General features: G+C 41.9%; 1 protein-coding gene across 1 annotated transcript in view; it reads left to right on the top strand.

Annotated features, from left to right (window-relative positions):
- The window catches only part of LOC117304446, a 230,747-nt gene that overhangs the window by 61,849 nt on the left and 152,979 nt on the right, over nt 1-15,919 (top strand). The window contains exons 56-75 of the mRNA XM_033788903.1: nt 283-500; nt 1,437-1,598; nt 2,180-2,335; nt 2,736-2,902; nt 3,366-3,525; nt 4,360-4,579; nt 4,844-5,073; nt 5,639-5,872; nt 6,658-6,804; nt 7,248-7,673; nt 8,128-8,448; nt 8,964-9,296; nt 9,694-10,011; nt 10,810-10,976; nt 11,309-11,679; nt 12,059-12,291; nt 13,412-13,645; nt 13,801-13,947; nt 14,562-14,987; nt 15,357-15,792. Of these exons, the coding sequence (XP_033644794.1) occupies nt 283-500; nt 1,437-1,598; nt 2,180-2,335; nt 2,736-2,902; nt 3,366-3,525; nt 4,360-4,579; nt 4,844-5,073; nt 5,639-5,872; nt 6,658-6,804; nt 7,248-7,673; nt 8,128-8,448; nt 8,964-9,296; nt 9,694-10,011; nt 10,810-10,976; nt 11,309-11,679; nt 12,059-12,291; nt 13,412-13,645; nt 13,801-13,947; nt 14,562-14,987; nt 15,357-15,792 (5,106 nt within the window). The remainder of the gene's footprint in view (nt 1-282; nt 501-1,436; nt 1,599-2,179; nt 2,336-2,735; nt 2,903-3,365; nt 3,526-4,359; nt 4,580-4,843; nt 5,074-5,638; nt 5,873-6,657; nt 6,805-7,247; nt 7,674-8,127; nt 8,449-8,963; nt 9,297-9,693; nt 10,012-10,809; nt 10,977-11,308; nt 11,680-12,058; nt 12,292-13,411; nt 13,646-13,800; nt 13,948-14,561; nt 14,988-15,356; nt 15,793-15,919) is intronic.

Raw genomic sequence — 15,919 nt, 5'->3', positions numbered from 1 at the left:
AATTTTTTGAAAAATTTGTTTCCATGGTTGTAGTTGTGTTGTTTGTTGTCTATTTCGGGTGGTGTCCATAGGGTTCTGTCCTGCATTGCTGTCCATAGCACTGCTGTCTCCAGTCCGGTGTCTTTCCTCAGAAAGTCTACCTCGTTTTCTGCGTCCATGTTTTGGTTCTCAGTGAATGAGTCTTGATGCACACGTCGCTCCTACTGAAATGCCCAGCAAATCTCATTCTTTGTTCCTTGATCTTATCACTCAATGTTGTGATTTTGTATTTTTGATATGTAGGGACCATCATCGACAAGTACAACGGCCTGAATGTCCAGTACACTGACCGAGTCAACCAGCTCCACACCACCTACACCAAGACCACGGACATCCAAGATAACATGGACAGGATCTTAAAGTGGCTGAACACTGTAGACAGGAACACGACGCAGCTTGAGGAAGGCACGGTGATCCAGGCCAAGAAGCAGCCTATACAAGAGAGCTGTAATGTACAGAAGGTGAGGTTGGGGTGGACATTAATTGATGGTAATGTTTGAGCAGGAAACTAGGGGCGCGTTTTGGCAGAGATGTTAACTCTCCCTGGTTCTGCTGAAAGTTCCCTGAAAATAAACCAATCTTTCTTTGTTCTGTTGAACAAATTTGACAATCTCCCTGATTATGGAAACTCTCTCACTACTATAATGAATGTAGCTCTAAACACCTCCCTGGTTGTTGAACAAACCTTCCTGATCGTGAAATGTTGGCAGCTCTAGTTTTGGCAGCCATGACCTGAAACAAGTTCCGGACTTAAAGTTCACTGACCAAAACAAGTTCCGAGAGCTATGCCAAAGCGGGTCGGTAACCAGAAACCATTCATGGCGCAGGTACATCTCTTAAAATTCATGTTCTTGAAATATTACAGCTTAAAAATGTTTTAAGTAATGGAACGTAGTCTTTGTAGTTTTATCAACATTTATAATTTTGATGCTTCAGGGTATTTCATTTTGAGAAGAATTCTATTGACATTTTTAAAAAAATTTAAGAGTCCGCCATCTTGAAACCAAGCCTAATCATAATATTTGAGTGAGAAATTACCGCTTTCTCAAAAACTACATTAATCATATAGGAGCCGTTTCTCACAACGTTTTATACTATCAACAGCTCTCCATTGCTTGTTACCAAGGTTTTTATGCAACCAATTACTTTGAGTAATAATCAATAGTGTCCAGGGGTCGATTTCACAAAGAGTTAGGACTCGTCTTATCTCGAGTTAGGACGAATAACTCTTCCTAACTTAGGATTAATCTGAAGGTCTGCATGCTACAGTGCAGGGTTGGGACTCGTCCTAAGTCCTAAGATTAGTCTTAAGTTAGGAAGAGTTTTGTGAAATCGACGGCAGTGCTTTTAAATCAATGAGCAGTAAGAGATTTAAATGTTGTTTGTATTCTCAATAGACCTTTGTGAATGAGCTTGAGAGCTATCGTCCGACCATTGAGGCCATCAACATGAATGCAGCCCCACTGATCCGTGAGAGTACACCAGAGATGGCTCGTACCATACAAACCAAACTGGATACGATCAATAAGAAGTACACCAACGTCAATGATCGCACCAAGGTAAATGACTATACAACTACTACCAAGTTTATAAATTTGTCTGTACCCAATGTGTACAAAAGCACATATGAGCACAAGGATGAAGAGAGAAAGCGAGTCGAAACATTGAGACCAATTAAGAACTCACTTCGCGGTTGTGAAGTTAGTAACAAGAAGTCACCTTGATCCACTAAAACGAAAGTAGTAGTCCCGGCCGATTTCCTACCTTCCGCCCAGATAGTAGTTAAAAAGCATGACAGTTCTTTACAAAACTGAGAAGTCTCCCGAATTCCAAAAATACACTGTGCGGTAGTAGAATATATAGCAAGACCACACCTCAAGAGAACAGAATCAACCAATCAAGTAGATACACACAAACCATATATACACACTGTACATGTAGACATAGATACCTCACCATGCAATGCCTCAAATCCCTTCAAAACTCTGTACTCAGTGAAAAAAAAAATTCCACAGGCAAATCACTTGGATGGGATTCAAACCCATGACCTTTGCATTGGTAAAGCAAATATCTTACCAAAACTGAGTACTGCTATTACTGAGTAGTAAAAAATATGTTTGGTTGATGTTTTTCTTGACAGACTCTTGGTACTGATTGGAACGACACCCTGGACCAAGTTGTAACAACGGAAGAAACAGTGGATACACTGGAGGACTTTGTCCTCCCTGTGGTCGAGCAACTTCAGTCAGAGGAACTCATGAAGTTGGACACTCCTCAGCTCAGCAAGAAACTGAAGGTGAGTTGCAAAGTTTGAACTACTGAGTATAAAAGAAGCAAGAAACTCAAGTAGTGAGTGTTCCCAACTTTGGTTTCAAATCTTGAAGTCGGTTAGAATTGTTTTATTTATAGTTGATAAATGGAGATACAACAAACTTTTATAGTTGTTTGTTATCATCGGTCATGGCTGCCACTTTGGCAACTGCCTATTGACCAACACAAGAGGGCAGTACAACAATTATCGTAACAAAATTAGGGATGAGTTTTTATGCTTGATTTGAAACTCAGTTTTTATTTTTTCCGTCTGGCACACTGATGTATGTGAATTTACTTTCCTTGTTAACTTACATTGTGTGACTTTTTCTTCACCAAACTTGAATTAAACTAACCAGTCTTGCTCCTCACCTTCTTCTATACAGGAAATCACACAACAGGTGGATAGACAGCGTCCACAGTACCAGAAGACTAAGAAGCTAATGGAAGACCTAGCAAAGAACAAGACGATTCGTGATAAGACCAACGTGACCACGATGATGAATAACACTGATCGGAACTGGAACACGCTGGAAGACATCCTCAATACAAGGTACGTAGTAATCATACTAATAATAATAACACTGGGTTCTTATATTATAAGTTATCACACAAGCGCGAGTGGAATACGGACAAATCTAGCGTTTCTGCGTACGGCCTCGTTGGATTTGGTGTGCAGAGGCGCTATGTTTTTTCTGCATTTCCACGAGCTTGCTTGTGGTAGCGAATTTATCTTCAAGCAAACTTCAAACAACGCATGGGACGATCACCATTTGACAGAATCGCGCCACTTTTGATATTTCATTCATAAATACCCCAGGCAGTGTAAATTTTCCTATTGGTGGAGAGCACGTCATGTGGGGGTGTTTAAACCTGAAAATAGGCTGGAAAACGTATGTGAAGACAAAAAAAAAGAATCTTTGAGTTTTTGGTTGAGGGAGCTTACATACCTGTTACTCCTTCATGAGAACTCAGTCAGTTGATGTTTTGTTTCATTAATTTCCACAAACCCGCAGGACTCAGCAACTTGAGGAGTTGGAAGACATGAATCGACGTTACAATACCTGTAATGAAGACATCAATCGCATGGTCGGGACCATCGAGAGGAAGTTTGATCAACTACCCTCGGTTACCAGAGACACAAAGGTCATCTCAAGTCAACTCAACACTGTCAAGGTAAAAACAAAACCACCTTCTTCTTGTCTGCCTTGTGTTAACTGTTAAATTTTGTTCACCAATTACTCAATCGATCAGCCATAAGGCATTTGCAGAGCGTGGTCATTCTACGATCCCGGCCTTATGAAACTTTCTCCAACACTAGCTCTGTTCAAAACTTTCCTTAAGACTCTCCTAATGAGGGGTGCGTTTTGGCGACCGTGACTGGAAACAAGTTTCTGTCTAAAGGTTCACTGACCGAAACCATTACCGAGAGCTACGCGAAAACGGATTAGTAACCAGAAACAGTTCATGATGTAGGTGTACATGTACATCTCTTAAAAAATCCATGTTCTTAGAATATACAGCCTTCAATTTGTTTTCAAGTAATGGAGCTTAGTCTTTATAACTTATCAAGATTAGTTGTTTGATATGCTTCAGGATACTTTTTTTTAATTTTTTTTTTTAGAATTCCATCGAATTTTTAAAGAATTCTATTCAAATTTTTAAGAATTCCATTTAAATTTTTCCAAAATTTTTAAAGTCCGCCATCTTGAAACTAAGTCGAACCAAGCCAACAAGTGGATCACTGTTGGTCTGGACAGCCTAGCCACCGTGGTTCAGCCAAACAAGCGAAAATGCTTAACTGATTACCAACGCTCAAACATGTTTCTGATAAGGGTTGCCAAAACGCACTTGAGGACTACATAAACATTCCCTTCTTCTTTTGTGTTGCTGTACCATGAGCATCTTAAGATGGATACCAGCGCATTATAAATACCCATTATTATACCCCAAATCTCTCGAGCAAACGAATGATCAACTTGGATTTATATCAATGTTTGTACCTTACAGCCGTTGCAGAAGGAGACAGTCCAACTGAAGCCTAAGCTCGAGGAGATGTCCAACATCTGTAAGACGTTGGATAACCTCCAGCGTGAGGTGATAAGGCCTGTCCAATCAGCGCCAGTACACCGCACTACACAGCTCGGTACGGTCACCAATGAGCAGCCACAGATCAAGAAGACAAAGAGGACATTTGAGGAACTCACTAAGAGTGCTTTCCTTCCACAAGGTAAGGCAAATAGTCCTCTAGATGTTTAACACTGGTATAAACTATATGGGATTTGAGGTAATGCATGGTAATGTATCAATTTGTGGTAACACCATGTGTGTATCTACTTGCCAGGTAGAGTTTGTTCCTTAGAGAACTGTCTTGCTATATTCTACTATCGCAGAGTAGATTTTTGGAATTCGAGAGACTTCTCTTCTACTGCAGAGTCTCAAATTGGTATCAAAATTCTTTTGATTTCAATTCCATTGATTTTTTGGTAAACAGAATCTGACGTCAGCCGTACCTACACCACCTCCAACAAGCGCTTTGACAATCTGAACCAGAACATCAACTACAGACTGGAGGACTTGGAACTGATGCAGAACTTTGTGGACCATTCAGACAATGGCAATGAGCTCTTGAATTGGACTAAGACCACTGATGCTAAGCTTGACCGGGCGATACCAACCAGTAACGATATCGATACGCTGTCACAGGAGATTGACAACTATAAGGTAAGATTGAAGACCTTTCTTCAGTTTCGCAAAGTGACTTTGAGTTTAGGATTGTATAACTCATCATATCTGGCGCTCTGGTTTTAGCCCTTTTATACACCAGTGTGTTTTAAGCATTGCGGGGTGCCATGGCTTAGCAGTTTAGAGCACCAGCTTCAAACTCTAGTGTTTCTGATCGGCAGAGTTTGGGTTCGAGTCCCAGTCGTGACACCTGTGCCCTCATACAATACACCGAACCAGGATGCTTCGGATGGGGGCGTTAAGCAGTTGGTCCTTTGAGGTGTGTAATGTACGCCACGGTGTTCCTGGTTTGATTGACTGCATAAAGCGCCACATCACACTGTTAACCATTACATGGTGCTATTTAAAAGGAGTAGGTCCCATAATTCAAACGTAGTCCAACATACCTGGCAGGAAATACTGTATGTTAAAGCGCCTTGAGCGTCTCTGAGTGACGGATATGCGCACCATGTATTATTATTATTGTATACTCAGTGTGAAAAACAGATGCAAAGTTAACATCTATTAACAAGTTTTTGTAATTGAATTGTTGTTTTCTTGTTAGCTGCTGGTGAATGATATCGACAACCATGAGCATCCCATCAATGACATGATCCATCGCATCGATACCTTCTACAATCAGAACATCGATCGACTGTCTCCTGAACAGAAAGAAGCTCTACAACGACTCAGCAATGATCTACGCAATCGTTACGATGAGCTACTGAGGAAGTATCGTCAGGAGCTTACAGACTCTGAGAACCGTCTGAATCAGCTGAGGAACGAGCAAGAGGAGTCGGTATGTACTGAGTCTGAGATCAAATAATAAAACTACAAGGGAAATTGACTGGGTGAATTTTCAATGATTTGGGGGTCGAACAAATACAAAATTGCTCGCACTCTACCAACTGAGGTATCTATTTGAAGCGAAATACTTCATTACCGATCAGAAACATTGTTCTCAATTCAAGACGTATCTCAAAACATATCTTATTCGGAAACCATAGCTTTGGAACTCTGTGCATATAGCAGAGTTCTTGGTTTTTTTTGCCAGGAGTGTCATCATTGACAGACGGGGTGCACTAGAAATGTTCAATATTATTATAATTAATTACCACAGGTTTTAGGTTTACTCATTTAAGCAAAGAAAGTAAATCACAAAAAGTTACAAAATGTAAATATATTTATAGTGTTGAGAATAATGTAAATGTGATACTGTTGAGGGAAGCATAACTTGTGGACCATGGTCCCTATCATCGTTGTGGCCATGGTGGGCGGCGCCGGGCAGGCCTGCTATGAACTCAACATTTTTGCCCAGCACTCTGAGCACAATAGACTGTGCGGCCAAGCACAGGTTTCTCCCAAAATTAAGCAAAATATTCTCCACTGTTCATATTTCTCAGAAACAGCTCATTTATTAAGGAGTATCAAATGTCACACAGAAAGAACACAGTCAAAAGGACATTCAATTTCATGTAACATGAACATTTTGGAAACCTGACATTAAGTGTACCTGATGCTTAAAAAAAGTACCCAAATCCTTTAAGATAGATCTAAAATATTTACTCATTTTTTTCTTGGTAGTCCACCCTGACTCGACGCAGCCAGAAGATTCTTGAGGATGTGATTCAGATCAGTAACTGGATCGACACCGCTGAGAAGGGTCTAGGATCTGAACAGCCACTCAGTGAGGAGACTCGACCTCTCACCCAACAGGTCAACCAACACACGGTAAGGTCTTGAATATTTAATTTCAGAGATTTTTTAGAAAGCAGAAGTTTTTAACTTCTTCTTATTATTATTATGGTTTAATAAAAATGCAACTCATTTCAGCCTACTGGCTGAATTATAACATTGACATTGAATTTGTGTCCATGAGCAAGATGGTTAACTATAATTGCTTCTCCTTGCCCAGAGGTACAAATGGGTACCTACGAGGGCAGAGATAGTTCTTTTGATTGATTAAGTTTAGTGCGCTAAATACATTTTTGCCAGGGAGCTGAGATGGTTTAAGGAATGACAAAAGAATGGAGCAGTGACCAGGGGAAATATAATGTTGCATTGCTATGAGCGTTACTGAGTGATGGACCTGAGCGCCATAAAAAAATCACTAATAAAATAACTTAATAAAATAAATACTCATATTATTAAATTTTGTATCTGAATTTCTCCAGTCTCTTCATGAGGACATTGTGAAGCAACAGACCCCAGTAGTCAAGAACGTGGAAGAAGCCACACGCTTCTTGGACCAGTACGGCCCCCGTCTCCGCGACACTGACCGCACCAAGCTCCACAACGTCGTCAACAACCTCCAGCCCCGCTACGACGTGGTCAGCAACCAATCCCATCAGCGCCAGACCAAGCAGAACTACGGCCTGAATGATCTGAACAAGTACGAGCTTGAGAAGGACTCTTTCTCTGGCTGGATCGACACAGCCGAGAGACAGCTCCAGCAGGCTCAGAAGAACGTCCCGCAGGATCTGGACACCCTGAGGAAGCAGATTGAGGACCAGAAGGCATTCACGGAGGATGTTAACGATCAGAAGGGTGACCTGAAGTTCATCAATATGACCGGGCAGAAGTTCATCAACGATGCTAAGGTGGGTTCGTGTTTTGATCAGAGTATAATAATAATTTTTTCTTAAACAAGGGTGGCACAAAGTTATTTTCAGAACAAGTGGAGAGACAAAAGGAAAGGAAAACAAATAAAAAAATTACAAATTCCTGAATGTTTATTAAAGCAGGCTTCCTTAGGTCTGACTTCCTTGGACAAATCTGGAAAAAAAAAAGGAAAAAAAAAAGCCCTGTGATAGCCTAACAAGTCTAATAAAACCGTTGGTCAGCTCTTGTGCTCATAAAATTTCCCTACTTATTTCCAAAGGACCAAATATCATTGCAAATATCATACTCTGTATATTTTTGCTTAGCTGCAAATTCTAAGCATCATTTTTTGCTTAAGCAGCTCTATGAAATTGTACCCAGGGCTTGTCTATTGTAATAATGGCTGGATGTACTGTATTAAATATTATTTGCTATTTTTATTTGAAAATACAGAACTACAAGTCTGACTTGTCCGAGTTCCGAGCCACCACCATGCCTCGTGATTTCATCCGCTCCTTCCAAGAGAACCAGGACACCAACATCATCCGCGACCAGACGTCCGACCTGAACGATCGCTACTCCAACCTGAAGACCAACAGCATCCACTTCACCAACAGCCTGGCCGATATCGCTGACCGGCTCCAGCGCTATCAGAACTCGGTCAGCGTCGCTGACCGATGGTTGGGAAACTCACGGACAACGTTGGACAACATGCTCGGCAAACCAGTCCCGGCTGAGACTTCAGAGATTCAGAAACAGATTGACGATCTGAAGGTATGCTTTCATATCAAAAACTTATGTAAATGATTCATTAGATTTCATATTTTTGGGCAGAAATACAACTTATTAAATATTAGTTTGCTGATTTTTGGTTCAATGTATATTTTCATGTAATGTAAAGCGTTTAGAGATTTGATGTAAAATGCTATTTCAAGAATAAACCATTATTGTTAATGAAGGTACTGAACATCTTGAGGTGCTCATTTTAGGCAACTTGATATATCATCTTTGGTCTCTAAAACAGCAAGAAAAAGTTGTCTATCATCTTCTTCAAGAAGTTCCCATTGGAATTTTTTATGCATAAAATATTCCCTTTCAAAAATCACCGGCATATCATGTTTTATACACTTTTCTATTTTTATATGGTTGAATGATTGTAACTGCTGTGCACTTTTGAGAAAAAAAAAGTGTTTTGCTGAAAGGTTTTCCTAGAAAAAAACAAAGATTAAATAAATAGTTGTAATAAAATGTTCATATTGATCCACTTTTGTATTTAATCCATTTCCCAGACATTCATGGACGACGTCATCCATTTCTCTGACGAGATTGACACCGTCAAGACCTTCGGTGACAAACTCTGCGCCGTCCAACCCCAGCTCGGCACAAGCGTCGGCCGCACCACAGAGGATGTGAACCATCGGTACAACTCCCTCCACGGTCAGATCAACGATCGTCTGAACAACCTTCAGGATGCCCTGGGCCGCTCTCGCAGCGTTCAGGACAGCCTGGATGGACTACTGAGGTGGTTGGACCAGGCTGAGAAGGAAGCTCATATCATGGATAAAGGAACCGTCATCAAGGTGGAGAAGGAACCACTGCAGGAATGCTCTCAGACTTGTCGGGTAAGTCTTCGTCTTTTGAGGAGAACAAAATATTTAGTGGGCTGACGTTTGGACCCTAGCAGGCCCAGTTTCATTAAGCCTGTAAACACAAAAACTCGCTAAGCACAGAAAAGTATTGCTTAGCAGAATCAGGTTACCAACCCAAATAACATAAGGTTTACATTGTTGTGGCTACAGCCCCGCTTCGACGTGGCGCAACCAGTCCCATCAGCGCCAGACAAAGCAGAACTACGGCCTGAATTTGAAGTCTTAAATTTGCCTTTTTAATAACAGATGCCCTTCAAAACATTTAGTAGTATATTTAACAAAGACTGCCTAAAGGAGATTTATTTTGAACAGGAACTGCTCTGTAGACAACCATTAAACATGTTTTTGACTGTTGATATTCTTGCTACAGGTCTTCCAGACCGATGTCGACAACCACGCCCCCGTGGTGCAATCCATGAACGATGCCGTCAGCAAGGTAATCCGCATGAGTGAACCCAAAGTCGCTGAGGTCCTCAAGAACCGCATGGAGGAGGTGAATAGTCGCTTCGCAGGCGTGGACCACACAGCCAAGAGACATGGCGGACAGCTGACGGATCTGAACAGCAAGCTCAGTGAGTTTGAGAAGGAGGTGGACCTCTTGGAGAACTGGGAGCTTCCGTTGCTGGAGAATCTGGAGTCCAGACGCTTCATGAAGGACGAGCTGCCGGCTGTGTATAGCAAACTCACTGTAAGTTTAGCTTAATTTCCTCGCCTTCTACTCTGTAACCCCGGTTCAAATCCCACATGGGGCACTACTTGGATTGGATTTTTCAGTACCTACCTGATTGCATGGATTTTCCCTGGATTTTTATATCCAATGAAACATACTATTGAGTTGGTTTGAGGAACGTGTTTACCTGTAACTAGTGGTCCAGTGGTTAGACTGCATGACTTGCAACTTCAAAGTTGTGGGTTCGAATTTCCCAAGCTAACCGCTGATTTCACATTGACTAGAGTGAATGTGTTGCCCAGTTACTTAATCACAATTTCTTACAGTTTTATCTTATTTTGACTGCCCAAAATTATCTTACATAAATGGCCAAATAAAGTAATTGTAATAATATTTCATATTTTAAAACATTTCTAGAGTGCCCTCTCTATTTGAGGATGTTGGCGCAAATTACAATAACAATTCCATTAAAAATGACATCAAAATACAAACAAGTAAAGTAAATAATACAAACTATAAAAAGAAAGTTGTGCATGTTATGTATCTCAAAAACTCAGTTAACACATGCTCTCTAAAACAGCTTTGTGTTGCAGTCACTGTGTGGCGGTCTTTTGTTCTATACACAGAGGAAAGTCCTTATCCTTAACACTGTTAATAACACTGTGTGGATGTGTGTATGTCCACACAGTCTTTCAAGTCCACTTTTTTTCTCGGGTCAACACTTTGTACGTAGCGTTTAATCATGGTCAATATACTGCAAGTTGAGTTATTGAAATATCTCTGTTAACCTGTTCCTCTACTCTCTCCCTCGCTTAGGATGCAACACGTCAAGTTGAGAACCACAAGCCACAGTTGAGTAAGGTACACAAGCTTGGCGAGGAGTTACTGACTCATCCTAGAGGCAATGACACTACCTACGTACAGAAGGTACTGGATAGTGTGGACAGCAACTGGGAGACAATGGAGGATGTACTGGAGAAGAGGTTCGTACATCTAGGAGAGTGTATCAGGGCCTAATTTTAAAGCTGCTTAAGCATAAAAAAGTATGCTTACCAGAACAAGGGTACCAGCCAAAATACCATCTTACATGTACAAAATGATGTGCTTAGTGGAAAAAACGTTCAGCAATACTGTCTACTTAAGCAGCTAGTATTGGGCCCAGATCTGAGGAACAGTTCTCAGGAATGTTGGTCAAGAATTGAAACCAACGCTGAGTAAATTTGTAAGCATGTGTAAGAATATTCATATATCAACAAAAGAGGCAGTTGTTCGTTTCAAAATTGTTAAAATAAAATCGGTAAATTTGTTGTTACAGGAATTCTCAGTTTGAGAATCGCCAGGCAGCCGCCAAGAAGTATGGCGCAGCTGACAAAGACACCAGCCACTGGCTGGACCACACCGAGCGTCGCGTCCACCAACTCCAACCAGTCTCCAGAGACTCAGACACCATCGACATCCAACTGAAGGAGGTACGACCCGTCCGCCAGGAGGTGGTCGCCTACGAACCCTCGATTGTCAACACCTGCAATCTAGGAACGACTTTGGATAGACTGGTGAAGGAGACGGAAGCTCCGCTGGCAGTCATGCCGCATCAGAAGTCAACGTCCGTCGGTCAGGCAAGACGCCCTGGAGAGAGGCTTAGACCGAAGATCTTTGAGGAGCACCTTGATCAGAGCTTCTTAGAAGGTGAATAAACTTATTGAAAAGTGCGTTCTTTACTGATGTTTTGAGACACGCGGGGGCCCAAATGTACCATCCCTTGCAGTAACTATACTGCTGCAGTATCAAAGACACGCACACGCACCGTGCAATAGAACGAATGGGATGGACCGAAAATTGCACGGTGAATGGAACAAACAATGCACGAAGAATGACGTAGCGTGCAATGGTACATTTGTTTGCTATCACATGATGCACAGTCCTCCAAAAACCTAATTCCACATACCTTGCAGAAAATAATACTGAGCGCTTTATTACACCCCTAGCGCTATATAAGAACCTCGTGTTATTATGGTTATTAGAGCTTGATAGAGCTTATCAATATATTTTTCTATTATGATTACAGAGCAATCTCCAATCCTTGACGAGACCCATCAGACTCGCCACCGCTACGATGAACTCCTGAGACGTCTGACTGGTCGACAAGACCTCTTGGAGCTCCTGAGTGAGTACAACAGCATCAATAACCGTCTGAAGGACACCCAGGAGTGGGCCATCACCATGGATGCTGAGATCAACCAGAGGAAGACAGGAAACAAAGATCTTGGCTCGCTGACACAAGGCATGGATGATATCAAGGTAAGAGGGTCATCAAATAAGTTCTTCTGGATCGTTGACAAAATAATGTAGATGTTACTTACAGACCAGTAGTATTGTTTCTGATCAACAGAGTGTGGGTTCGAATCCCCAGCCGTGACACTTGTGTCCTTAAGCAAGACACCTTACCATTGCTTCATCCTTCGGATGGGACATAAAGCTGTTGGTCCCATGTGTTGTGTAACGCATGTAAAAGAACCCAGTGCACTTATCGAAAAGAGAAGGGGTTCGCCCCGGTGTTCCTGGCTGTGGCTGTTTAATGTGCCCGAGCACCTTGTAAACCCTTATAAGGTGCTACATAATTGGGTCTCAGAATCCATCACCACAATCTTTCTGAAAGCTCAGCGCCTTGAGTACCTTGTTTGGTAGATACGCGCTATGTAAGACTTTGATATTATCATTATTATTATTTTAGTTAGTTACGTTCCACTAGGAGCTTCTTAAGACTGGTGACCATGTCCAGTGCTCAACTGCCTTTTACACCCTTTCTTGGTGGTCATAGAGGGCATTGCAAAAAGCAGAGGCCATTTATGAAATTCCTTGCTCTGTTTGCCCCAAAACCTACATCGGTGAAACGAGTCACGCTTTTGGCACTCGACTACTTGAACATATAAAAGAAGTGGTCAAATTTGGAAATCGACCATACACCCGGTCTGCTCGCTCTTCCTCCATTACTGAACAACACAAGTCGGCCATTACCGACCAGATTGCAGCCACTAACCAACGCCATCAAATAGGACATTGCCAAGGTCATTGATAGAGAACCTGACAAAACCACTAGATGGCTTGAATCCACTTTATGCTGATGTAAAACACAAGAGCTTGAGTCCAGTGCTCTAAACCCGTTGGCCATAACAAATACATTCATCTTGCGTTCAGGAAAAAAATCAGTTATCAATTGCTACTTGGATATTCTTACAATGTGTAGCTTTATGGTAACAACCCCAACCCCATTCTACCTATAGAATATCCAAACCAACATTCGCAACAATTGAGCCCAAATACGCAAAAAGTTACATTCATCTTGGGTTAAAAAAAAAATCAATTCTCAATTGCTTTTTGGGTAATCTTACAATGTTTTGCTTTTTGATTCTTCCTACAGAGTATCCAGACCAGCATTCGCAACAAACGCGCCCCGATACAGGAGGTGATCAGCGAAGCCGAGGCCTACCTCCGCGTCAACAAAGACAAGCTGTCTCCAGAGCAGATCGAGACCTTACAGAAGCGCATCAATGAACTCCGGACCTTCTTAGATCAGATTTGGGTCATCTCGGAGCAGATCATCAAGGAGACTGAGACGGAGATCCATAGCATCAACCTCCAGCAGGAGGAATCGGTGAGACTAGAAACTTGTGCTTTGATTTAGTTACTTGTTAAGCCTGGTTCATGCTTCGCAGGGTTCATGGTTTTCTTTATAAGTGCTCTTTTGGAAATAATGCAAAAATGAGTTGCTTTAATGATTTAATATTGTATTTCTTCTTTATTATTCAGTCCAATCTTGGTTTAGAGTTGGAGTCTGTTCTGCAAGCTTTGAGAGATCTTCTTGAGTGGGTACGGATTAAAGAGGAGCAACTTTCCTCTCAGCAACCCATGACAGAGCAGACCCAGGTCCTCAACAACCAGGTCTCTCTACAAAAGGTAAATAATAACAACAATAAACAGCTGGGCGCAGGTTCGCAAAGACATCAGGATTTAAAATACCTGTTTCAAGACATGAGTCTTGAGCTGTCGCTTGATGGATTATTCTGTGTTCTCAGGTTAAGCAGTATGAGTTCCATAGACGAGGGGCATTCACTTAGTTGATACTCTTGTGAGATTTGCAGTAACACACTGGAATATTTTGTGTGTACCATATTATTAAGGAATGGATATGACCAAAATATATATTGTTTTAATTTTTCAAAGTGGGTGGTTGGGTTGTTGTAATGGTACCCTTCCTTGCCTTCCACCTCTAGGAACCTGGTTCGAATCACGATGGGGGCACTATGTGGATTGGGTTTCAGTCCCTACCTGACTGAGTGGGTTTTCCCTGAAAATATATTCTCTTGCGTTTTCCTCTCAATAAAAAAAATTGGGACTTCCTTCATTGTCTTTTCGCCATTGGCTGGTACAGTGAAGCTCGCTTATCTGAGAGTCCTTGGCTTCACAATAAGGATAAATGAAATGAAATGAACTTCATCTTGCCACTTTACCTTCTCGGCTCTTATGTACTTATTATTTTCATTTTACTTATTATTTTCATTTTGTACCAGGACATCAATGAAGACATTCAGGACCACAACGAGCCAATCCAGCAGGTAGCTCAAGACGCCTTGGCCCTCATCAAGGCCAAGGGCAAGAAGATGACCGAGGACAACAAGCGTGATCTCGAGGACGCCGTCGAACAGCTGAAATCACGCTACGACGTCATCAACCGCAACTCCACTGATCGCACCAACAAAATCACCTTCGGATTTCAGGATCTGGACAAGATCGAAGAGGGATGTGGTGAGTTTGAGACATGGCTGAGAAGCGCCGAGCAAGAGATCATCGCCATCTTGAGGAACATCAGCAGCGACTATGACACGCTGTCTCGGCAGACTGAGGAGCATCAGAATTTCACCGATGATGTTGTCACACACTCAGCCGATCTGAAATACATGAACAAGGCTACTCAAAAATTCCTGTCCACGGCCAAGGTAAGTTATCAAAATCGCCCTTGAATTTTCTGTGCTACCTGTATAAGTGAAGAAAGCCTAGTAACGTTGAGATATTGTTTTCATATTTTAAGCAACATTTTTCCACTTTGATCTTCTTGAGTCCTCTTGAGTCCTTTTTGAGCCATCATTAAATTTTTTTGAGTAGACTTTAAGATTTTGCCCGTTGCAAAATGAAAACGTGGGCCTTGCCCTCTCGACATGTTCAAAGAGACTACCATGGAGTATATTTACTACAGAGGTAGTACAGAGGTACTAAGGGGCAATTCAGAAGTGTGGATATTTTGAGTTTTCAAAACAATTTGAACTTTCGAAATAATTTAATTTGTAATAATATTTTTCCTCTACTAGACTTTCAAAGATTTCCTTGCCGAGTTCCGTCAGCGAGTGATGTCCAAGCAGTTCCTGCGTAGCTTCCAGGAGCAGCCCGACTCGGAGTTCCTGAGAAGGACTTTAGAGGACTACAACACCCGCTACGAGAAGCTCAAGACAGACTGCTTCAGCCATGGCCATCTCCTTCAACGCCTCATGGAGAAACACAAGCGCTACTGGGACAAGTCTGACGACACCAACGTCTGGCTCCAGGATGCTGGTGAGACCCTTCAGACTCTTCTCCACAAGCCCATCGGCGCCGAGACGGACACAATCAAGAGGCAGATTGATGAGTTTGATCACTTCAAGAAGGACGTGAAGAAGCACAGGACCGATGTGGATAAGGTGCGGGAGTACGGAGAGGAATTGGTCAACATTCAGCCCAATGTACAGGTCCCTGTCCAGAGAAACACAGGTGAGTCTAAGGCCTTGTCCAAAACGGCCTAAGTAGGATTCAAAACTTTGCATGTGAAAATCTCTTTTGAGTAGTGTTGGTTCTGAAAAGAACAGGTGGTTGACAACTCAAGGGTTTTATCAAGATC

Source organism: Asterias rubens, chromosome 21 (genome assembly GCF_902459465.1).
Source record: "Asterias rubens chromosome 21, eAstRub1.3, whole genome shotgun sequence".
Lineage (NCBI taxonomy): Eukaryota > Metazoa > Echinodermata > Asteroidea > Forcipulatida > Asteriidae > Asterias > Asterias rubens.
Note: the sequence above shows the minus strand (reverse complement) of the source record. Positions and strands in the feature narration are given on the sequence as shown.